At 35.2% G+C, this 26,110-nt stretch overlaps 1 protein-coding gene across 1 annotated transcript in view; it reads right to left on the reverse strand.

Moving 5' to 3' along the window:
• Positions 1-26,110, reverse strand: part of LOC122732164 (probable ATP-dependent RNA helicase DDX60) — an 81,233-nt gene that overhangs the window by 41,198 nt on the left and 13,925 nt on the right. Inside the window, exons 5-18 of the mRNA XM_043972299.1 lie at positions 25,339-25,458; positions 24,537-24,710; positions 21,948-22,106; positions 18,505-18,646; positions 16,346-16,501; positions 15,386-15,488; positions 12,782-12,897; positions 10,840-11,006; positions 5,745-5,997; positions 4,835-4,998; positions 3,820-3,972; positions 2,303-2,452; positions 1,491-1,610; positions 518-613 (exon numbers count right to left, since the gene is read on the reverse strand). Of these exons, the coding sequence (XP_043828234.1) occupies positions 518-613; positions 1,491-1,610; positions 2,303-2,452; positions 3,820-3,972; positions 4,835-4,998; positions 5,745-5,997; positions 10,840-11,006; positions 12,782-12,897; positions 15,386-15,488; positions 16,346-16,501; positions 18,505-18,646; positions 21,948-22,106; positions 24,537-24,710; positions 25,339-25,458 (2,073 nt within the window). The remainder of the gene's footprint in view (positions 1-517; positions 614-1,490; positions 1,611-2,302; positions 2,453-3,819; positions 3,973-4,834; positions 4,999-5,744; positions 5,998-10,839; positions 11,007-12,781; positions 12,898-15,385; positions 15,489-16,345; positions 16,502-18,504; positions 18,647-21,947; positions 22,107-24,536; positions 24,711-25,338; positions 25,459-26,110) is intronic.

The following is a 26,110-nucleotide window of genomic DNA, read 5'->3' on the forward strand; positions in this document are numbered from 1 at the left end:
AACAACTTATAGCTCAGTTCCAATAAAAATCCTTTCAACCTTTTATTGGATGATGTGTAATCGACAACATTTTGTTGAGCAGTGTGTAAGAAATATTGTAGGTGGGTATTATAAAAAAAGAAAAAAAATGAAGATATTCTCTGCCCTTGAAGAACTAACAGTTTCATGTGGAAAGAGACATATTTTATTTAAAAATTAGGAATGCTTATTAACAAGTATTAAAATAATTTAAAATGATGAAACAATTGTAAACAAATAATGAAATAATCAAAGACTTGGGATCAAAAAGAGCAAATTGCATAGAATGAGTTGAGACCTTTGTGAGTCACTCTTAGGTTCTTTAAACAGAAACTTTTTTTTTAAATGAATTGATGGTGGAAATATACTAACATTTTTATTCATTTGAAATGTTTGAATAGGCTTCAAAATCTAAAACTATACCACACTAAAACCAAACACAGATTAAAATCAATCACTACACTCTTAATTGCAATATTAGAAATATAAAATTACTTACCTCATCAAATATGACATATTTAATTCTTTTGACCCACTTTTGGCAATGAGGAGATAACAAAAGGATTTCTAAACACTGAGGTACAGTCACAAGTATCTGGGGGAAAAAAAGAGCATTTGGGAACTCTTGGTTTGAAACTGAATAATGGAACAAAACCACCTTTTGGATTTAAACATGAACTAAAAGAATGAAAGGTATTTGTTTTCAACATTCTAATATTCCAACAATTTATCATTTGTTTTTGCCTTTTCTGGCTCAGCACCTGAACAAGCTATAGGTACAGGGAAACATGGGCCTTGTGGAATTGAAGAGAACAAATGTGACAGAAATGGCAAATCCTGAAATCCCTGTCATTGATCCATCCATTTTCATGTTTCTCAGTTATACAAAACAATAGCTATTTCATATGTAAGAAAGAAGTTCAATTTGTATCAGAGACCTGTAGGTTGAAGTTGGGATATTGTGAGGAATTTCTTATTATTTAATTTTTTTTAAGTCATGTTTACTCTTTAAAAAAAAAGTCAAGGAAAAATAATTCCTGGAAGCTGCTAAGTAATTTAGTATGGTGGTCAAAATATTTTTTCATTATTATCAATAATAGTAGTAAATTATAATCATAATATATAAGAATTTCAGTAAATGCATTAGTCATAATAATGACAACACAGCTTTTCTATAATATTTAGTAAATTTTTTTACTGAAAACCAGAAAACAATTACTTTAAAATCAGTCAATAAACTATTCAATAATCAAAAAAATGTAAACTATTTTATGGAAGGCTTGGTCTTTCCATTTTAATTTATGGTAGAATCAACGTGTCCACCTGCAATTTAAGAGATTCCCAAAGATTACACATAAATAATTTTATTTAAGTTATCTGAAATTACCTGCAAGTAATGTTTTCACATTATTCATACTTAAAGGTGACCTATGTACCATGTCAACAAGAATTTCATGTAGTATATTAAGTACCTGAGAATTCATGACATCGTGATGGTAATCCCGTGTGAAAACACCACACATTGCACCTCCTTTAGGCCTTGTTTTGTTGAATATACTGTAGACAGTCCCCACCACTTGATTTACAAGAGCCTTGAAGCAATAGATAATAGATTGATATTCAAAGGATTTTGACAACATTGTAAATCTGACTCTGATGAACTGCTGCCTAACACATCTTACATATGCTTATGATTAAGGTATGTAGAGGTTACGTGATTTATCCAGGGTCATATTGCTATTAATGGTCAGAGGCAAAACTTGAACCCAAGTGTTACTGACTTCAAGCCTAGAGATTTACCATGCTGTGCTGGCTCTGAACTTATTAAAAGTGAGTGGGGGGGGAGCATAAAGAAAAGAAGTGAAGGCAGCACTAATTTGTATGAAATTTTGTCCACTATGTTCTTCACAAATATTTTCTTAATATAGAGTAAATATATATATATATATATATATACTATATATATATACATACACACACACACACACACATATATATATATATATATATAACATCATCCTTATTGATGTTAATGACAGATGGGAGGCTAGGAATATATGGGAGGTGGGGTATCCAGGCCAGTGATTGCATTCAGGTAAAGAATTTTTATTAAACATTAATTATTCTCCTGCTTTTGTGCCAAACCCAATAGGTGTAGGGATACCAATTCAAAAGTGGAAAGGGATTTAGGCAACAGAGAAAAGCAAAGGAAAGTCACTTAGAGAGCTAAGGACACAAAATGTTTGTAGAGAAAAACTGGTTAGATTTAAGTTCTAGACCATACCTTCGTAGGTGAAACATACACAACTACTCCGTCTTCACTGGTTTTCAAGATTTTCTCCATGCAATAATAGGAGACGTACGTTTTGCCTGATGAAGTTGGAGCAACGATCACAGCTGACTCATTATTATCTACAACATCGAGAAGCTCCCTCTGAAGGAAGAAAAAGTTATATTTCATGTTAAAATTATATCCTACAGGGGGCAGCTAGGTGGTACAGTGGATAGAGCACCGGTCCTGGATTCAGGAGGACCTGAGTTCAAATCCATCCTCAGGCACTTAACAATTACTAGCTGGGTGACCCTGGGCAAGTCACTTAACCCCAATTGCCTCATAAAAAAAAAAAGAAATAAAAAATATATATCCTACATAAAAGTTCTATTTAAAATTTGATTTTTTAAAAAAATTTTTATTCTGTACCTTTAATTTCAATAATGCTGTGGTCTAGAGATTACTATTCTGCCCAGCACTGACAGACATTTAAGTTATAGAAATATATTGGCATAATTTTTCATTATTCCCTAAAAACTCACTCTTCCAAGCTCCTTATCCCCTGCAACCCATTCTGGCTTAAATCCCAACCCCAACACACAAACAATTTGAGAAACACTATTGATTTGGGCCAAGAATGAATCCCATGAAGTAATTGCATTATTTGAATTGGCAACTGCATGTTTCTACTAGAATGGAACCAATTATTTTGTATAATAACTATAGTTCAAATATTGTGAATTTGAAAATGTGGCCATTTCTGAGGATATAATCTTCTCACTAATCAGGATCTAGCTGTATAACAGTATACCTTTGAAGGGAGGTTGTCTTTGGAGTATACTGAAACAAGTCATTTGTTCTTTTAAAGAGGTTCTAAACTACTTAAAAGATAATTTGAATACACCCCAAATAAGAGCTCCTAAGTCTTCTACTGCAATTGATAAAGAAGTAATCCCCTCCAAAAATAAATACACACATAAACATCTGGGAGAAAAAAATAGACAAAAATCTGAATAACATTATACCCAAGTTTCATCCCAGAGGATATAACTCCCTCTTTTCTAGAGAGAAAAGGGACTATGGGAATGCCATCCATTCATTCATGTTCCATATATTGTCAAATGCAATCAATATGTTGCTTTTGTTTCCCCAGTCTTTCTTTTTAACACATGATGGCTTAATTCCAGAAAAGGGGAATGGGAGAAAAAAACATTTGAAATATATAGAAAATTATTTTGATATATAAACAAAAGGCATCAATAAAACTTTTTTTTTTTTGGTGAGGCAATTGGTGTTACGTGACTTGTCCAGGGTCACACAGCTAGTAAGTGTTAAGTGTCTGAGTCCGGATTTGAACTCAGGTCCTCCTGAATCCAGGGCCGGTGCATTATCTCCTGTGCCATCTAACTGCCCCCTCTATTTCTAATCTAAATAGAGTACCATGTGTTCCTTCTTCAATGCCGCCACCAAGATCCTGTCACTTTTCCTGCAATATATCACTCCAGGCTTCAGAAATTTTTGATAATTACCTGCCATGTGTCTGGTATAAAATGATGCACTCTGGGATCTGGATCACTTCTTTCTTCTCGGAATAAATAATGGCCCATATAGCTTAGTTGAAACCGAGCTGCTCCCATCTGAACTGAATACTTGGAAATGTCCTTAGTATCCAAAGGTTTCACCTATAATATTCAAATTCCATTGCTAAGTTTATTAATATATTTTAAACTGATCACACACATTTATACTCAAATTATATACTCTTACTGTACTATTATCAGAGTAAAGATCAATTCTTTATATGTATTTTAATATCCCCACTTGTTCCAGTATGTAGTTATCTAGATAATACAGACATCTAAGAAGATTCAAAACCTGTGTTTGAGTGCAGAATAAAGAAAATGAGAACATGATTTCTACCCCTTTGTTCTCCCAATGATATAATATTCCATACTATGAACATTTTTACCATTATCATTGATAGTATTTTGGGTAGTTTGGTGGGTGGTGGCAGTAGTGGTGCTGTTTCAGGCTCATGAGTTCATTTGTATGAGGAACACCAACTTTGGAAATTGTCTTCACCTCCACCAATGCAAAAAACCCCAACTCTTCTGTAACTGATTATCTCTATAACTTATACACTGATTTTTTTTTTTCAGGGATAAGGCACTGGCCTTGGATTCATTGCATGGAGCATATAATCCATGTGCATTTGAAGTAAAATTTAGATCAGGTCTTCCTAATTCTAAGGTCAGTTCTCTATGTCCTATGCTACAGTGCAAAGTGAAATTCAAACATTTCAATAATTAATTTTAAAAGTTTACAGAAAAACATGATCAATCTTACAGACTAAAATTTATAAATTTAGGTGAAGGAAAGAAGTGCAAGTGTGGAAATTATTTCATTTTGTTTTTGTTTTGTTTTGTTTTTCAAGACAATCCATTGGACCATTTAATTAGACATGGAAGAATATCCAAGAAGAATGGGCCTGCCCTGACGTTCTGCCAAGTGGTTAGAAGCATTGGATTATTTTCTAATTTTTACCTGGGAACACAAGGGGTCTGCCAAGTTGTCAAATCCAAGGTATTTTAGGCATTTAGCTAATTTTTCCCTGTGTGTCTTCCCTATGAGTTGTGGATATTTTTCAAGGATTATGTGGATTCTTTTCATCAGCTGAACAGCAATGCTCATATCCTTGGGTTTCTCTTCTGTTGAATGAATATCAGTTTTAATGAGAGGGAATTTGAGTTATCTCTTACAAGAAGAGCTAGAATGGGTATAAAGGCCTTCAAGGTTTTCCTTCATAAGGAGATATACCTAGCATTCAAACTAGGGGGAACAAACAGAAAATCTCAAACTTAGTCTTTTCCTCATGTATTTTAACATCTGGTTCGCAAATATGGCCTCTATTCAAAAAATTTCTTGATCTTACCATCGATCCTGCTAGCTATGTATCCCATCTCATAACTATTGATATCCTACATAAATTATGTTATATAGTATAATTAATAATAATAATGATAAGTACTCTTATTGTAGGTATGATTTATATAGCATTTTACAGCAATAACCATGCTGATGATAACATTGAGGTTTTCTAAGGATTAAGGGCATCAAAATTGGAGCTTTTCTACATTTTTGTAAATGATGACTATAATGGTTCTAAATGATACTTAATTGAATTTAAGTATCTAATTCCCTCTTACTCTAGATGCATTAAAATATCCTAGCAGAATTATAGAAATGTCAGGGCATATCATCCATGCTGATATATACAAGCAACCATAATATAATCCTACTCAACAAATAGTAATCTTTTCACTTTCTTAGAATTCAAAAAGTGTTCCAGATACAAAAAGATGGTGGGAGCATGTGAGAGTGTGGACAATATACTTATCTGATTCTTATCTAACTAGCTTTTCATTCTAAAAGCCAAAATTATGAATTAACTTACGTAGATTTAGGCAATGCTCTTTCCATGACATAAAACAGCCTTCCATTCCTACCATTTCAGCCAGGAATTTTACAGAATTACTTGCACAAGTCCTAAGAAAATCCTCTAGGATTTTTATTCCATTATTGACATTTTCTTTCATTTCATTTTCAATAGACACAGAGATGACATTCCATCTATCCTGTTCTTTTTTTTCTATTTCTGCTTGCTTTCTCTTTATGTTTTCTTCAATGATTTTATCTGCATTACTCTTCTAGAAAATAAACAAAACAAACAACAACAACAAAAAAAAAACTAAACATTTAGTTTGACCAGATTTTCACAGGTCAAAAAAATACATATAACTTGGAAGTAAATTTGATATTTTGGGAATACACACTAACTGTTTCAGGCCATAACTGAATCCATTTATGAAATAGTACTTCATGCAGTCTGAATAAATTAAATGCAACTATGTCTTATTTTTATAGATAATTTAGCACCCCTCCCTCCCTCACACCCTCCTTCTATCAAGTAATATCCATTGATACCCATAGCTAACACTGCTGATACCAGACCCACAAATGATTTTGGAAATCCAAACCAAGCCAAAATCCACCCCCTCCCATCATAGAATGATAGATAAATCAGTCAACAAGCACTTAGTAAATGCTTACAACTCAAATGTCCAAAATGGAATTCATTATCTTTTCCCCTAAACTGCCCCCCTCCTGGCTTCTCTATTTCTATATACCATCATCCTGTCCCTTAGGGTCACATCTTAGGAATCCTCCTGATTCCCTCACTATTTCTCACACCCACCCCATATACAAGCTGATGACAAAGCTTGTCAATTTCGCCTTTAGGACATTGTTCAAATATGCCCCCTGCTTTTCACTGACACTGCCACTCCTCTAATGCAGTCCTCTCATCACCTCATACCTTATTGCAATAGCCAAAGTTGGCTTGCCTCAAGCCTCTCCCCATTCCAAACCATCCTTCATTCAACCACTAAAGGGATTTTCCTAAAGCTCAAATCCAATCATGACACCTCCCTACTCAATAAACTCCAGTGGCTCTTCATTGCCTCCAGGATTGACTATAACATGATTTCTGTCTAGCATCCAAAGCCTTTCATAACCTAGTGCCCTCCTACCTTTCCAATCTTCTTACACTTTAGTCCTTGACACATACTTTTTGATCCAGTAATGCTGACCTCTTCACTGGATCAAGACATAATGTCTCTTGACTCCAGGCATTCTCTCTGCCTCTCCTCCATGCCTGAAAGTATCTCCTTCTCTGCTCTGATGACTGACTTTCCTGGCTTTAACTCCTAACTAAAACCCTATGTTCTATAAGAAGACTTCCCTGACCCCCTTAATTTCAGTACCTTCCCTGTGTTAATTATTTCCCATTGATTCTGTATGTAGCTTGCTTTTTATATATTTATTCGAAGGCTGTCTCCCTCATTAGAATGCATACCCCACACTGGCAATCAAGGGAATCAGAAAAGATTTAATACAGAAAAAAGTGTTTGAGCCACCTCTTAAAAGAAGATGGAATTTATGGGGTGGTGATAGGGAGAGAGTTCATTCTAGGTATGAGGTACATGCAGTGAAAATGTTTGGAAGTGGGAAATGGAGTATCACTTGTGAGAAACAGAAGTTAAATTATAGAGACTATGGGGACCATAGAGAATGGTTTGGGGAATAATGTCCAACAGAAAGATAAATTGGGGCCAGTTTCTGAAGGGCTTTAACAGATGAACAGAGAAGATTCTATTTTATCCTCAAGGGAATAAGAAGCCACTGGGATTGATTGAACAGAGAAGTGACATGATCACATCTACACTTCAGGAAAATCACTTTGGCAGCAGTATTTATGGTTGACTGGAATAGTGAAAGACCTGAAGCAAGGAGATCAATTAGGAAGCCATTGGAATCTAGGAAAGAGATGATAAGGGCCTGAACTAAGGCAATAGCTATGAGAATAGGGTAAAAGTGTAGGGTGCAATAGATGTTGCAACTTAGAAATAGCAAGATTTGGGTTAATGTTTGGAATTGTGGGGTTAAGGGAGGATAAATAAGGCATCAAGGATGATGCTGAAATTATGTACTAGAATTATTAGAAAGATTATAGTGTCTTGACAGAAATAGGAAAGTTTAGAAGTGGAAAAGGTTTGGGGAAAAAAGATAAAGAGCTTAGTGTTAGACACATAGAGTTGGAGATATTTATGGATGTCAAGTTTGAAATGTCCAAAAGGCAACTATTATCATGGAACTGATGGTTAGGGGATATGTTTGTATGTATTATATGTACAGGGCACCTTGGGGGTACAGCAGTTAGAGTGCTGGGCCTGGAGTCAGGAAGAACTCAATTCAAATCTGGTCTCAAACACTTCAGCAAGTCACTTAACTCTTTTTACCTCAGTTTCCTCATCTGTAAAATGAGCTGAAGTAGGAAATGGCAAACCACTCTACTATCTTTGCCAAGAAAACCTCAAATGGGGTCATGAAGTGTCAGACATGACTGAAATGACTGTCTAACAACATTATATACATACAAACACAAATATGCATATGTTTATATAAATACCTCAATTAATGTCACATTCATAAAGGTGATGGTGAAGACCTAGATAGGTGATGGTAAGGATCTAGGATCCTTAAGAAACATCCGGATTTAGGTATCTCATGTGGGTGATGAGAAAGAAAATTGAAGAGAATCAGACACATAGTATATAACCAGTAGACAGTGCCATGGATTTAGAACTAGAAGAGATCTTAGAGGTCAAGTCCACCTCCCTCATCTTACAGAGGTAGAAACTAAAGCCAAGAGAAATAATCAGTGAGCAGGGATTCATTAAGGGCTATGTTCTAGGCACTATATCAGATCATGAAGTTATATTGTATGTATGTATTCGTGTGTATGTGTATGTATATGTATATATATATATATATATATATATATATATATATATATATATATATATAGCTGTAGTTTATATAAACTGTTTAGGCCAATAAAACCTAAGGCATTCTAAAGAGGTGACAAACTCAGGGTCCACATAATTGGGAAATGTTTAATAAAATAAATAAAATTACATCACAGCATAAATAATATTAATTTGTACTTTTCTTAGTCAATATCTGGCCTCAGGGATCCTTCTCTATTTGAGTTTAACATCACTGCTCTAAGAATAGTTAATACTGTGGCCATTAAACTCCTTGATAAATACTGGATAATCCAGAGAATAGGAAACTCTATATTACACTATTGGAAGAATCAAGCTCAATATTGTAATATAAGCACCATTTCATATTATAAACTGATTTCTAATGCATGCAACACATTTTGCCACCTTTTGTCAGATTTAACATTGATGCAAAAAAAAATTAATCTCATCCAGATTCCATTACAGCTTCTCCTTTTTCCTTCCACACTCCATTCAAGCAATCTATCACCTCTGATTCATCCATGGGACTGCCAAGAGCTAGGCATCATGTATTTTGAATTATTTTTTCTCCCTCTACACAATATAACTTTGTGATCTGATCAGCACCAATGGGTTCTATTGTCTTCTCTATGTAAATAATTTCCAATATTCATATATCTAGTCCCAGTCTCTTTCTAGAGTTCCAGTTGCATACCACCAACTAATTATCTTTTAGACATCTCAACATGGTTGGCTCAGAAACATCTCAAACACATTATCTTTCCCCCCCAAACCTTCCCAATTTCCCAACTTTCCTATTACTGTCAAAAAGCACCATCATCCTCTTAGTCACCCAGGCCTCCAGTCTAAGCAACATTCTCAACTTCTGGCACTCACCCTGCATATCCAATCTGTTGTTATATGCTGTCTTCTAACTTCCCCAAATTTTTCTCACATGTCTCAATCTTTCCCTCATATGACCACTATCCTGATTTAAAATGTGGGCCAGTTATCTTGACCTTTGTCTTGCCACTGAACTCCAATGACTGGAGGAGAGAGCAAGGCTAACAACTTTGTACAACTCTGCATCACTAAAATACAATTCATGTACAAGTCAAGACATCGCACTTGTGACTTCATCAGTCCTCTTTGAGAACAAAGGACAAACAACAACAATAATTCAGGTCTTCATCACCCCTCTCTTGGGCTAATCCAATAGGTATCTAAATGGTCTCCCTGCCGTAAGTTTCTTCCCACTCCAATCTATCCTCCATTCAGCTTGTGAAAACCCAAAATGATTTTCCTAAAGCATACATCTGACCATGTAATATACTGCTCATTCAATAAACTCAAATGACTCCCTATTGCCTCTAGGATAAAAAATAAAATCTTCCATTTGGTTGTTTAAAGTTCTTCTTAACATGGTCCCTTCCTACTTTCCAAAGTTTTTATACTCCCCTCCATTTACTCTATGATCTAGCTATACTAGCTTACTTCCTCTGCCAAAATACTGCTATCTCCCAATTCTGGGCTTTCCCGCTAGCCCTCTCCCATGCCTGCGATATTCTCCCTTCTTGCCTCCACCCTTAAAGTATGCTGGCTTCCTTCAAGACTTAGCTGAAATCTCACTTTTTTTCAGGAAGCCTTTTCTGTCCACTTTCCAATTCTGTCCTAGTGCCTCCCCTCTGTGATTATCTTCCACCTACTCTGTATATATCTTATATGTACACAATGATATGCATGTCCTTCCATCCGGTAGGAAATCAGTTCCTTGAGAGAAGGAGCCATCATTTTGTATAGTGGGTGATTAATAAATGCTTATTGGCTGGCCAGCTGCAAAGTTCTAACCACAGCAGTGTCTAGCCTAATAATTGTTAGGATACTCCCCAAATCTAAGGGCCATGAGGAGACCATACAGGAAAATTACACTTTCCCCAAACAATTAGCAAATTAAAATAGGGATTCAAAAATGAGAGCGGTAAATATGACCCTGGTATTCAAAGAAAAATAAACCTTCTCAAAGGCTTTGCTTCATTATTTTGAACCATTACATTAGCAAAACATGGAAAGCTTGGAATATTTTATTTTGGATGAATCACTTCTATTTAATCAAGGATGGGAAAAAAGGCCTTGAGCTTCAGGAAGGGTGTTCCGTGTGATCATTTATGCAAATCAATTTACCTTGGATTTTATTTTCTTTTGATGAGAAGTCTTTGTTGGAAGTGGTGGGGTCACTTGGTTTACAATCCTCATTGAACTATGTCTTCCATTTAAAGATTCTCCAAAATGTTGATAAAAGGCATATAGTTTCTGTATGTCCCTTTGTTCTTTGAGGTTTCTGGATTTAGCTGCAGTGGGAAATATTTTTTTAATGTCAAAATATAGCTGAGTGACCTCGAGCAAGTCACTTAATCCTCATTGCCCCACAAAAAAAAAGGAAAAAAAGGAAAAGAAGGAAAAAATGTCTAAATAGTAGCTCTTTTAGACAAGTTTATAACAAGGCTTTTCCAAAAAGAGCTCATTGCAAAAAGCACAGACCTCCTGGACATTCCCTATGGTTTCATTACCAGGAACTATGGGCACAACCAAGCATTGATTCCTTCCTACCTATACCTTCAATTTAGATGCAGATTCACTGAAATCTCCAGGAGAATTCTCCAGAACATATACAAGTTATAATGATTTGACTTGCATTCATGGCCATCATTAAATAACCACTCTGGGACCAAGGAGTCTCTGATCTTTGGGATATCTTAAATGGGTTAAAGCCATTCTTGGGGGTTCTAAAAGTTCTATCTCCCCTCCCATTCCCACCCTAGGTAGATGCCAACAATTGTTAGACCAATACTCCCAGAAGAGATCAACCCAGTTGGGAGTTTCATAAAACTAAAGTAGAGCTTGTAGGGAAGTGATAGGGTTGACTTTACCCCTCTCTACAACCACTCTGTTCCTAACCCATTGTATAGAGTAGAGCTTGGGAAGCCCCAGAAGTTCAAAGACCAATTTTAGGACGTAACAGGCCATCATAACTCATTATTCTACCCTACAGTTGTACCAGAACATATGGGAGGTGCAGTACACTGGGAATGGTAATGTCCAAGAGAGTGTCAATATTTTATCTAATCTTCAAAACAGGAGAAAAATGTGCTCCCTATCCTTTTTAAGGTTAAAATACCTTGGGATGATGCAAAAGGAAGGATATGCTAAACATAAGCTACCATTAATAGACAGTGTGGTAAAGCAGATAGTGCTGGGCATAGGGCAACAATTCTGGGTTCAAATTCTGCTCCAAATGACATATACCACTGCCTAAGTATCACCTGGGTACTTAATTGATTTTGGACCTAATCATAATGCACATTTATAGGCTGTTCCAAAGTCTACAAACCACTTCCTTCATAATAGCTCTATGTTGTAAAGAATGAAAGTGCTGTGTTCTGAAGAGTTGTGATGTGACAATAACCACATCTGAAATTTAAATTGTACACTGAGTTTTACAAAGCACTTAATTTTCTTATGTGAGCCTCACAACAGCCCTATGCAGTAGATACAGTGACTTAGTTGACTGACATACTTGGGGTCACGCAACTATTCTATTAAGTGGAATATGAACCCTAGTTCTTCCTGTTTCCTGGTCTAGCCCTTCATCTACTACACTTCCCTGCCTTTTCACATTTCCCTAAGGAGTAGGGGAAGAAGCAGTGCTGTAGTAGCCTAGATCTGTGTGTGTGTGTGTGTGTGTGTGTGTTGCTGACTGAAAACTGTTTTCTATAATTTTGAAGCAGTTTTTTTTTCCTACTTTCTATAAAGTACAAAGAGTTAGTGCTTGCACAGTAATGGATAATAAAGGAAGAGAGTATACAAGTTACACTTATGGTAACATTTTTAGTCCACTAACACTGAGTTTCAGAGGACCTGGTCAGCCCTGTTGGGGAATGTGTTTTGGTTTAATTTCTTTTAGCTTCATTGTATTTTTCCACACATAACTCAGATTTTCTCAATCTGTCCATTTGAATACATTTCTTTGGCAACCATTTAAGGCTCATATAGTAAAAGAGTGGAAATACTTTACTAAGCATCTAATTTTAACAAACATTTTAAATCATTGCTAAATTACTTTTACCATTAGTGTTGAACCTGGTTTTTTGGTAATCATCATTGAGAGGTCTGTTAGAATGCCAGTGTGTTCTTTCATCAAATTCTTTCTTCTTGCTAAGAGAGGTAATAGCTGGATCATCACTGAAAAATAAGTGTATTATATAACACTCATGATTTAATTCTATAATAATAGACAGGGTTTATATAGCACTTTAAGATTTGCAAAGCACTTTGTAAATATTATTTCATTATATCCTCATAACTCTGGGAAGGAGGTACTATTATTATCCCCATTTTAGAAATATGGAAATTGAGGTCTAGAGAAGTTAAGAATTTCTGACTGTCTCACAGCTAGTAAGCATCTGAAGCCAAATTTGAAATTGGGTCTTCCTGACTCCAGGGCCAAATCTCTACCTACTGTACTTTCTAGTTGTGTGCATATGTGGGTGTCTGTATATAGACACACATATATATACACATATACAAAACATACACTCACATATATATACACACAGCTATAGATATATGTCTATATCTATATGTGTATGTATACATACAGATATATTCATATATACAGATGTCTATATGTAGTGTTATTATACACTTGAATTTACAGGCACAAATATATTCAAAAGACTCCAATCTATAATCCCAATACCACCACATGTGATTTCAACTATCTGCATTATGGATGTTTCTCTTGAAGAAATGTTCACAGATAACTTGTAATTGTTCAGTTTAGGCTTTATGTCTAAAAAACTTGCTAATAATTAGAGTTAACCCAAATGACTACTGGTTAGATATGGCATAGTAGACATTTTTCAGGTATGGGTTGGACTAATTAGTCACTGAGGATCTTTTTAACTCTAGAATTCTGTGATTCATCATCAAAAGTTTTTTGTGTGTTTTTTTCTCACATATACTAAACACCAAGCTAGAACACCTAAGAAGACATCGCAGGATAGTGATTTTCAAACTTTCTGATATCATAGAACTAATCAGGGAATATTTCTATACCCAATAGCCTGAATTCTCCTACAGTGCTGATATAAGTCATAGATTTTTTATGGACAAATAAACAACCCCATACCAAATTTTCCCCCTTAAAATAACATTTAGAAATGACTTTTGTGGGGCAGCTAGGTGGCACCATGGATAGAGCACCGGCCCTGGAGTCAGGAGGACCTGAGTTCAAATCCAGCCTCAGACACTTAACACTTACTAGCTGTGTGACCTTAGGCACATCACTTAACCCCAATTGCCTCACTTAAAAAAAAATGCCTTTTGAAAACTGGTTTTCCTTGGACAATCGTTTGAACTTAACTACCTTAGATCACATTGTTAAACTTTTAATGTGTTCCTCTCACTTCATTTTGACTGAATCTCCTAATGTGCTGATAGATACAAGATCAATTGTTTTTCATTATTATAAGGGGGGCGGGGAGGACTAATATATAGAAGTAAAGCTCCTCCCGGTAATGTAAAGGGAGGAAAGAAAAAGAGAGAGACAGGGAAACAAAGACATAGAAAGGAGACAGGGAGAGGGAGAAGAAGAGAGAATGGGAAAGGGAGGGAGAATGGGAGACAAAGACAAACAAAACATGTCAATGTACAAAGGAAGATATGTGTTAGGTTTCTGAGGAAATACAATAAAAGAGGAACAAAGGTTGAAAAGAGCAACTAAAATTGGTGAAATTTGAACTATTTATTTATTTACTTTTATTTTTTTATATTTTATTTAATTTTATTTTTTAGTGAGGCAATTGGGGTTAAGTGACTTGCCTAGGGTCACACAGCAACTGTTAAGTGTCTGAGGCCGGATTTGTACTCCAGTCCTCCTGATTCCAGGGCCAGTGCTCTATCCACTCCAGGGTCGGTGCTCTATCCATGAAATCTGAACTCTTAATGCTCTTTATTTCACCAAAATATAATTAATAAAGAATTTATTATAAATACAAAGTGAATTTTCCAGTGTCCAAAGTGAAACATTATAGTCCTTTGTTGGGGAGAAAGCATGTGACAATGTCTTGGAAATATGAGATCATAGATTCAGAACAGGAAGGGAACTTAGATACTTCTCTACTTCAATCCTTTTATTTTACAACAACTGAAGTATAGTGGCTAAAAGTCTTGCTCAGGGTCACGCAGATAGTAACTCTTACATGAATCTTAGCTTCTCCTTAACCCATATACACATGTATGTGCACATATACATATATTACATTATACTGATGCTGAAATGTTTCATACATATACATATTTTTATAAAATGTATATGTACATATATGTATATATGGCATTATTGCATGGAGGTATTCCTGGCTTCTTAAAGTCTTTGGGAGGTCCTAGCTGATAAGGTTTCATGTACAGACCCATGGAGGAACTACATGAATGTTTTTTTGATAACTAGTCTAGCTAAATTTGAAGAAGTTCACTAGCATAACCCATAGTGTGATACATTTTTTTAGACACAGAAACAAACCTAAGTTTAGTTAGCAATGTAATATTTAATATATACATATGCATGATATATGTATATTTATGAATGTTCAGTCACTAAAACACATGTGTAACTGTATATATAGAAAACATGCAAGAATCATAATAAATCCCCCCAAAAATGATGTACCTGCTTAGAAAAGGTAAGTCTCCCAAAATGTCTCCAGCATAATCTTCTACAAATTGAGATTTCAGTGGGATAAGCCCCAATTTAGGAATCTCATGTTTGTACGCTTGGAAAAATTAAGAAACAAAGTTGATTATATCAGTGACTACAATAACATGGAAATGGCAAAAAATGGAACTTCTGCATATAATTCTAAAGCTCAATCTTAGCTTCAAAGGATAACCGATAGGGGCAGTAGGTGGCGCAGTGGATAGAGCACCGGCCCTGGAGTCAGGAGGAACTGAGTTCAAATCCGGACTCAGACACTGAACACTTACTAGCTGTGTGACCCTAGACAAGTCACTTAACCCCAATTGCCTCACCAAAAAAAGAAAAAGAAAAGGATAACCGATGAAATACACTTATTTCCTTGTAATCAAGAGAGCTATGTGTGCAGAATGCTGTACATCCTATTAGACACAATCTATGTGATGGGTTTTCTGACCTGATTTTCCCTCTCTTAAGAAAAAAAAATCTTTGTTAACAAGGAAAAGCTTGCTGGGTAAGAGAGGAAGAAGGGAAGGATTCAAAAATGAATGTGATATTTTAAAAAGGCATCAATAAGGATAAGATAAATATATAGTTATAACTGTGATTTCAGAGAATACAGATATTCTAAGAACTTGAAAACTAAAATAGGTTCCCATGAATTAAAAATAGCAAGGGTTCTGTGGGTCCAAATGCAAACTGTTTGAAGTAATGGTGGATGGATATTCTCATCATCTTTGCTCACACACCAAAATTGATTAATTAATTGATACATACATAAATAAATAAATTTTTAAAAGGATATGAAAAGGGAGTTTAGATTTAGTGTTTCTGCCTTAGAATAAATATTCCAAGTTTAAATAAGAATTATAATTGAACTGATGTCCAATTCCCCCTGAATTAAATGAAACTGAATTTTCATAAAGTTGTTATCACCTGTAGAAGATGTTTGTTTCTGCATGAGAAAATGTTGAGAAGTTCTTCTCACAGGAATAGATCCTCCAAAATCATAACCTTCTGACAGGCTTAATACTGTATTCCACATTGTCTCATATTCTTGCATGATTTTCTCACCCATTTCAAGATTTAATCCTGCATTATAAAGAAAAACAAATCAAAGTTTACATTTTAGTAGTCATTTTTAATCCTTTTGATGCCTAGGGATATTACTTACATGCAAACTTATCTATAAACTGAAAAGAAATATATTTAGATACCACCATCTAAATTTTCTTTTTAAATCTTCATCCTCTATATAAAGGTCAAATTCCATAACAGATCCTCCAGTTCCAGAACTAGTTCTCCTTCTACTGTAGCACCCTGAATCCCAACTCTGAAAGGAGGTGGTATTACTTGCTGTGTAAACTCATGACACTGGTTGTTAGCTGAAATTTCTGCTTATTAGTTTAGAAAATTGCAGGTAGGGTCACTTTTTATTAAGGATTCTTAGATTTAGAATACACTTTCCCTGGTTTTGGTTTTGGTGTTTTTTGAATCTGCTAGAGGTTTGGTTTATTAATTTATAGTAAATCATTCAAGATTCACTTCCATTGCTTAAACATGAATTCATCTATAGGAATGGGAAAAACTTAGAGTTTATTATAACTAATTTCGAGGAAAATCTACATTTTTCTTTTGTTGTTCAGTCAGATTTCAGTCATGCCTAATTCTCCGTGAACCCATCTGGGGTTTTCTTGACAGAGATACTGGGATGGTTTGTCATTTACTTCTCCAGCTCATTTTACAGATGGGGGACTGAGGAAAATAGGGTTAAGTGACTTGCCAGGGTTACACTAGTGTCAGAGGTCAGATTTGAACTCAGGAAGATAGGTCTTCCTGACTCCAAGCTCAGAATTCTATCCACTGTGCCACCTAACTGCCCTCCTAAAATGCATATCTTCCCTTTAATAATTAATAGATTGTAGGATAATAGATCTACAGCTGGCAGAGGCCTTAGAGGACATTTTGTCCAACTCATTCATTTTATAGATAAAAAATCCTGAGGACCAGGGAGGTGAAGTGACTAAGATCATACTGGAAGTAAGGGTCAAAGGTTGAATTTGAAGCCAGCTCTTATGACTATGGAACTAATGTGCTTCCATTATACAACACAATTCCTCCTCTCAAAGGGAATGAAATCTTTATTATTGGTGTCAATGTGATATGAGTTGCCCCAATAATCTCTTGTAAGACTTTAAATTGAAGAGTGGGTACTAATCTGCATTGTGGAGTGTTTTCTTACTGGGAGTTCTCTATACCAATAAAATCATAGGTGCAGTCAAAAGGGGGTGGGGCAGAGGAGATGGCACTTAGATCCTTTCTGAAAGTAAATTGAGAAGGAAGCTATGATATTTTATCCCTTAGGAAAGCTCTGCTTGTATCATGGCAATAAGGAATCCTCTGACTACTGGTGCAATGCCTTCAATATGCTTTATTATTGGAGAAATTTAAAAGACCGCAAGCACTATCCCAGTTGGGCCAAAAACTTGTGACTCATACCACCTAGAAATTTCAACTTTTCTATAATTTACAGTTGCCTGCAGCTCAGAGAGGGTAACATCCCCATAGTCAGAAATATCAGAGATGGGACTTGAACCTAGATTGTAGTGACTTGAGGTCCAGCTCTTCATCTACTGCATCAGACTGCCACTGTCAATATTTCCCCACTACTTACAATCAACCTTTCATGTTAATTTGAACAAATCAATTAACCCTGCTGGGTGTCAGTTTTTTCATTTGTGAAATAAGAGCATTTCATCTGTAAAATAATCTTGATTAGATAGGTTTTAAGGTATCATCTAAATCCACACCTATGATCCTACATCTATTAGCTATAAAACCTCTTCTATTTGTGTCTAATGGTAGCCATTGTCTAGGGTGCAGTAAAAAGGAAATAGAGGGGAAAAAAGAAATTTACATAACATAACTTTGTTTTATGTTTAAGGAATAGTAATTTATACATAATAGATTTGAAGTTTCATGTGCAATCATTTTTTATTCTACTATGTTATGGAAATGCTTGTTTTATTCCCTAAATTAATAATAAAAATAATTTTAAATGGGGTATTAACTCTATAATAATTAAAAACAAATACCTGTGCAGTTTTCTACTTCATAGTAGTATGCAATATTTTTCCACAATAGATTATCCGTCAAGTCAGGCAGGAAGGTGAAATCCACTTTCCACTCATTTGTAGCCTTTATTTCTTTTAAAATGAAAAATTCACATCTTTTCATCTAGGAAAAAATAAGTTTAAAAATACACTTGAAAAAATGAATACACTTGACAAAACATTGTTCCTATGGTGATATTGGAATGAGATATGGGATATTGCTAAACAACTTCTTGATGTTACTTCCCTATGTGCACACTTGAATGCCTTAGAGCAGTGGTTCCCCAATTCTGAGCCCTAGACCCTAGAAGGGCAATAAACCTTATAAGGATTGCATACATCCATATCTAAATTCACAGCAAGTAAATTCACTTTCTGTAGACTACATGTGTGTTGCTACTACCTTTCAAACGTATGGAGATTCAGATCGATATATAATATGTACATTCATATGTATACACACATACCAATATTCACATATATATACACATGTATGTTCATATGTATATACATGTGTATACATATACACATACACATATAGACAGATAGATAGTCAGAGGGACAGCATGATATAATAGTTACAGGGCTAACCTCAGTGTCAGGATGTGTATTCAAATCCGACCTCACACATTCACTGACTCTATATTCCTGTGAAAGTTATTTAACCTCTCAGTGGCCACAGGTAGTTCTCTAAGGCTATAATTTTTGCCTTTCTTTATTAGAGGGAGTTTCAACACCAGGAACTCTCAAGCCTGATGAAATCACAGATCTGGACCAAAAATAAAATAAAATCATTTAAAATCATCCTTCTAGTTCATTGTCACTCTATATTTTCTCAAACAAATATGAATGGTACAAGTATGATCATGTGGATTTCCAAGAAATTTGGGGATGTTAAAAATATCTTTATATTTGGAAAAAAAGAAAAATGACCATCTTGGTTTATCCACTTTTTGCTGGCCTTCTTGGCACCTATTTCAGTTACAAGATGAAGATCAGATAATCTGCTCAAACCAAAAGAAGACTGTATACCATTTACTTAAGGTGCCAGTGTATCTAGTAGACTAATGGAGAAAATAGATTTTCCTCCTACATAGGTCTATCTGCAAAGAGTAATGTGGTGATATAAACATCAGAATGTTAGCTATCTTGTGTAACTCAAAGACAAACCACTATTGGCACAGATTTTCACTGGAGGTGGTTTAAGGAGTATGTGGTGAGAGATTAGTATGTGTGGGATCATAGATTTAGAGCTGACAAGAAATTCAGAGATCATTAAGTCAAAATGCCTCATTTAATAGCTGAGGAAACTAAGGCTTAGAGGGTCAAGATGACTTCCTCAGGGTAACACAGGCAGTAGATTGCTGTCCTCTGACTCCAGGTCCAGTCCTTAATTATTCAAACTACTTTAGAAAAATGAGTGTTACTGACTCTCAAAAATCTTAAGACCCTACACAGATGCAACTCAATAGAAATTTTTTTTTTTACTTTTTAGATGTGGATGAAGATACTCATAGTGGTGTTCATTAATTTCATTGCCCTTGCTCCTGGAGTACTTTTATAAATAGCAAAACTTTAAAGAGAAAGCAAGAGCTTGGCTGTAACAGGAGGGGAAAAAAGATCGCTTAAAGCTTTTAACTTTTGTTTCCTTGCTTCAAAACTGTATCTCACCAGAATAGATGTTCTTTAAAAAGAATGTTTAATAATAAATCATACTATAATAACAAAAATGTAATAATAACTCAGACTCAATAATTACTTTAAAAGAATGCTTAGGGGCTGCTAGGTGGCACAGTGGATAGAGCACTGGCCCTGGATTCAGTAGGACCTGAGTTCAAATCTGGATTCAGACACTTGCCACTTACTAGCTATGTGATCCTGGGCAAGTCACTTAACCCCAATTGCCTCACAAAAAATAATAATAATAAAATAAAAAATAAAAAAGCTTAAAAGTTTACAAAGGGTTTTCTTCAGGACAAGAATTATTTATAGTTAGTATATAAATGTTTATATATAATAGGTGCTTCCTAAGTATTTAAGGAAACTGAAAAGTTTTTTTCTTAAATATTTTAAACATTATACTTATTATCTTATTTAAAGGATAAATTAGTGACTTTAACAAATGAGAAGATTTGTTCAGCACAAAGCTAATTTCAGAGCATAGGAGAATGATCAAAAAATCTTAATATAAATAGTTCACATTAATGTTTTATCATATTTATTATGCAATATATTTGTGTTTTTGTTGTATGTTTATGCATCCATTGTGTTTAATACAAAATAGTTCAATTTAATTGTAAGCATAATATGTGTTTTATTCATTCATAATGCTTTAAATCTACATGTTAAATATAAATATAATGTATTTAAATATAATAGTATACTGTAATTAATGTAATATAAGGTAATGTAATTGTATAGTCTATTAATAAAGAAATATAGAATTTAATATATTTATACATAATATAGAAATATGTAAGTAGAAGCAGCATGGCAAAGTGAGGAAGAACAATTGCTAGAATTTATATGGTGCTCCAGGGTTTGAAAATCATTTACATAGGTTATCTCATTTGACTTACAACCTAAAGATTTTGGTTGGTTCTATTATTATCCCCATTTTACAGATAAGGAAATTGAGGCAGTTAAGTGACTTGCCCACAAGCACACAGCTAACAAGTATATGGAGTAGGATTTTAATTGAAGTCTTCCTAACTCAAGGTCCAGTATTCCATGGATGGAACCACCTCATCACCTCAAAAGAGAGAACTTCTGAAGAAGAATGGCTTAGATTCTCAATTGTGATACATACTGTCTCTAAAGAACAGCCCTGCCAAATTTGGAGAAACTCATCAGTCTTCCTGATTCCAGGCCCATCACTATCTCCACTGTATCATCTAGCTTCCTGTACCGTTCTTTTCTAACACTCAAAGAGATACAAACTAAAAAAAAGGAAAAAAAAAGGCGGGCAGCTAGGTGGTGCAGTGGATAGAGCATCGGCCCTGGAATCAGGAGTACCTGAGTTCAAATCCGGCCTCAGACACTTAACACTTACTAGCTGTGTGACCCTGGGCAAGTCACTTAACCCCAATTGCCTCACTAAAAAAAAAAAAAAGAGATACAAAAAGAATTAATTTCAAAATTAATACTAGCATGAAGAAAAATCATCAAATTTAGATTAAAAACTAAAACATGATAAAAGTCCATTTACTGAAGGATTTGAAGACTAGAACTCATTTCAAAGATCAGTAGAATTCAAATTATTTAGATAACTAACAAGATATAAAGTTTTCAAAGGAAGAATTGCAAACTGTTTAACCATGTGGAGAAAAAATCCCCCAAATCACTAGTAATGAACAAAATGAAATTCAAGGAGTGATATAAATATAGTTTAATTTAGCATGAGCTGTGCACCAAGTGTTACCTACCATTCTTAAAAATGGTGAAAGTTTCTTTTCCCAATGGCAATGGATGATTCTACTCTTGGCTCGTTGAGAAAGAGGCAAAAGCTGGAGGAAAGCCACACTCAAACAGAGCATCCTGCAAAGGTCAGCTGCTTCTTGCATTGTTAAGGCTTCAGCATAGCCCTACGAAAAGACAAACACCACTTCAGGGTCCATAGGACATACAGAGAAATCTTGGTTAAAACATCCCCACATTTTTTTCCTTTCCTATTTTCCCACTTCATTAGATGTAATAGACCAGCCAAAGCAATGTTTTGTTAGGACTAGTAAAAACTCAGCAGAGAAGAAGAAACTGAAGATATATGAGAAAGAAAGAATATTAGCTGGAATAAGGTCCTACAGGAGGCAGAAGAAGAGAACCTCAAATATGCAGATAGAAGGACTAACTTTAGTAAGAAATACTGAAGGGCGGCTAGGTGGCGCAGTGGATAAAGCACCGGCCCTGGATTCAGGAGTTCCTGAGTTCAAATCCGGCCTTAGACACTTGACACTTACTAGCTGTGTGACCCTGGGCAAGTCACTTAACCCCATTGCCCCGTAAAAAAAAAAAAAAAGAAATACTGAAAAGTCAGGGGTAGCTGGTGGTGCAGTGGATAAAGCACTGGCCTTGGATTCAGGAGAACCTGAATTCAAATCTGACCTCAGACACTTGACACTTACTAGCTGTGTGACCCTAGGCAAGTCACTTAACCCTCATTGCCCCACCAAAAAAAGAAAAGGGGAAAAAAAAAGAAAAGAAATACAGTTACTATTTCTCCATGAATAGATGGAGGAAGAAGAGTGCTTAAGGCTAAGAAATTTTGTGGGGTGGAGGGGAAAAATTGCACCAAAAGAATTACTACATTAAGAGAGTTAGTCACTTGCAAGGTGGAAAGGAAAGATTGGTTGGGGCTTCAGAGAGAGAAGAAAAGATGTGGAAGAGTATGACTGTATAAGAGGGACTTTTTCATAGCCTAAAGGGCTTAACTGAGAATTTTCTACATAAATATGAGGGAAATAAAAACAGCTTGAACTAATGACTTCATTCATTGGTTTATTTTTTGTTTAGGCAGCACACAGTTGCTCTAAAATCAGGATAGGAGAAATTAAATAGTAGCTATTACCCAGAGACAAGTATTAGCAAATCAGGTAAAGCAGATCATAAAGAAATTCCAAGATAACACTGGTAAATTATTAGAGGCATCTTGTTGGTACACTGGGTAAAGTACTGGAATGAAGTCACAAAGGCCTGAGTTCAAACCTGAACTCCAGCACTTATTAACAAGTCACTTGTATGAACTCATGTACAGTGGAGTGAGCAGAACCAGGAGAACATTGTACACAGTGACAGCAATATTATTTGATAAAGAACTGTGAATGACAACTATTCTCAGCCATACAATGATTTAAGACAATCCCAAAGCACTAATATGAAAACATACTATCCACCTCCCAAGAAAGAACTGGTATTGATTGAACACAGACTGAAGCATGCTATTTTCACTTTCTTTCATTTTTTCTTTTATTCAAATTTTATTATAAAAAATGAGTAATATGGTAATGTTTTACATAATTGCACACATATAATCTATATCTGCTTACTATCTCATGGAGTGGGGAAGGAAGGGAGGGAAGGAGCAGTAAAATTTGGAACTTAAAACTTTCTATAAAAAGTTTATTATTAAAAACCAAGTCACTTAACAACCTTCAGCATCAGTTTCTTCACCTGTAAAATCAGGCTAAAAATAGCACCTACGTCTAAGGGTTGTTGTGGATATGGATAAGATAATGGACACAAAGTGCTTTACAGACTTTGAAGTGCCATACAACTGCTATCTATTATAATTAATCATTAATGTGAAAGACCATGGGATGCAAATTCGATATGAATCCAAGGGACTTTCAGCTCCCATGAGGAATGGTTATGAGGGAAGTGGGAAATGAAAGAAGGAATTTAGCCAAATAAAAAGGAAAAGGAAAATTGTGTAGGTGATTTGTTCAACTAGTAATGAAGTTTGATACTAAATTTGGTGGAGAGAAAGTGGGAGACATTTGAAGGAGAAAAGTTCTTGGCTATGGATACCTGTCCACATTCTACTTCCTGGTCCTGTGAAAGAAAGCTGGAGGAGAAGTAGCAGGGTTGAAAAGAATTAAGGTGAAAGTAAAGCCAACTCACCCTGATGTATAAAGGTCAATGGCTGTTATTAGAATTCCAGTGTGAAAACAAAGCTAAACTCAGGCAGCATCAAAGTTGACACAATTTATATTACTAGTGAAGTCACTAAAGTCACCCATATGGTTTACTACTACCCTAATCCAAGCCACAACCCCTTGTGACATCTGTATCCATTTGACAGGCTAAGATGGTAAAGTGGGTTACAGAGCAACTCCATATAGCTGGTCATAGCTTCTCATCATTGTGGGGAAGTCCTGATTTCATTGAAAGAATTACTCCAAGATGTTTCATAAGCATGGAACATTATGAAAGTCAGCATAAATTATTTTTAATATTTAAAAATATTTATGAAACATTATATTTCAGAAAGGTTATGGAATAATCAGTAGAAACCTTACTTGTGTGTGTGTGCTCCCTTCCGCAGCTTCCCTTGAATTCCCACTGGTTTCTACACCATCTAGCATGTTTTTGTAGGTTTTTAACACCACTGAACATGAAAGAGAACAGATGGTACTTCTGATATCAGCTCCTTCTGGCCACATATTCCTAAGTACAGACATTGTCTGATATACCTAAAATTAAAAACAAAATAACAAGCAAACAAAATAAAAGTTTTGTCAGCCTAGACAGTAAAAACAAGGAGAAAATATATAAAAATCTGATTAAATCTGATTTTTAAAAATTGTACTTTATTTTGTATCAATATTCCATGATATTAACTATAGCTACCCAGGAATATTAGGTAAAAGGGTGGACCTCAGAGTTAAGAAGAGCTGGATTTCAATTCCACCTCTGACACATACCTGATATGTGATCTTGGGGGAATTATTCAACCTCTCAGTGCCCCCAGTCAACTCTTTAAGATTATATATTCCACAACAGGAGCTGATTTGCTTTGTTAGAATCATTTTCCTCAACAGGAGGAAAATAATAATAAAACCATAAATTCAGGCCCCAAAATAATGATGATGATGATGATGATACTAATTTTGTGACCCTTGGAAAGTCACTAAAAATGTTTGCCTCAGTTTCCCCATCTACGAAATTGGGATAATAACATCACCTATCTTACAAGGTTGTTGTGAGGATCAAATGAGATAATGTTTGTAAATCACTTAAGCATAGTGCCTGGCACATAGTAACCACCACTTGATTGCTAGCAATTACTATTATATACAAAGTTTCTAGAGAAAGTCTTACCTCTTTTTTCATGTTTCCCAAGTTCAGCTTCAAATATTTGTACAAAAGCAGCTCTGTAGCCTGAGACACTTGAAAACTCTTAATGATGGCCTTATGAGCTTGATGTAATTCTTCTTTGTGCTAAAAAATGGAAATAATTTCATGTTCTATGTAAATTAAACATGTATAATCTCTAGCTAAAAACTATTTCTTAAGTATGATGTAACAATCTGTTATATGACTAAGTTTAGGTTTACAACTGGTCAGATAATACATTCTCAAAGCAGACTAAGGATAGCTAACTAATACTTTTATCTAAATTGCCTGACAGTTTGTAAACAGACCCACCCACTGGCAAAATACATCAGGAGAATTGTGGCTATTAGCCAGATTGCTACAACACATTGAAAATCTCTTTGCCCAAGTGGTTTCTCCCATCACTGTTTCAGATTGCAGTCCCTCTATAATTTAGGAGATGGGCTTCAATAATTGTTGAGGGTGAAAAAGTAATCATTTTGTGTTTATACTCATCATATGCTTCTAATAACTTAATTAGGTTGGCCCACTGAAAGGAAACTCATCACTGGGTTCATAAATCTTTCCAGCTGACTAGGATCCCTTTGAATCTATACTCCACTGTGATAGCCTTTGAGAACCCAAGGCCACCTCCATACCATGATGGAGTTTTAGAAAAAGTTGATAGTGAGAAGGAAAGAGGAGAGCCATATTATTGAGCATGTCTTTGTGAGCTGGTGAAAATTGGTTTGAGGGGCAGCTAGGTGGTGCAGTGATT

The sequence above is a fragment of the Dromiciops gliroides genome, chromosome 6 (genome assembly GCF_019393635.1).
Source record: "Dromiciops gliroides isolate mDroGli1 chromosome 6, mDroGli1.pri, whole genome shotgun sequence".
NCBI lineage: Eukaryota > Metazoa > Chordata > Mammalia > Microbiotheria > Microbiotheriidae > Dromiciops > Dromiciops gliroides.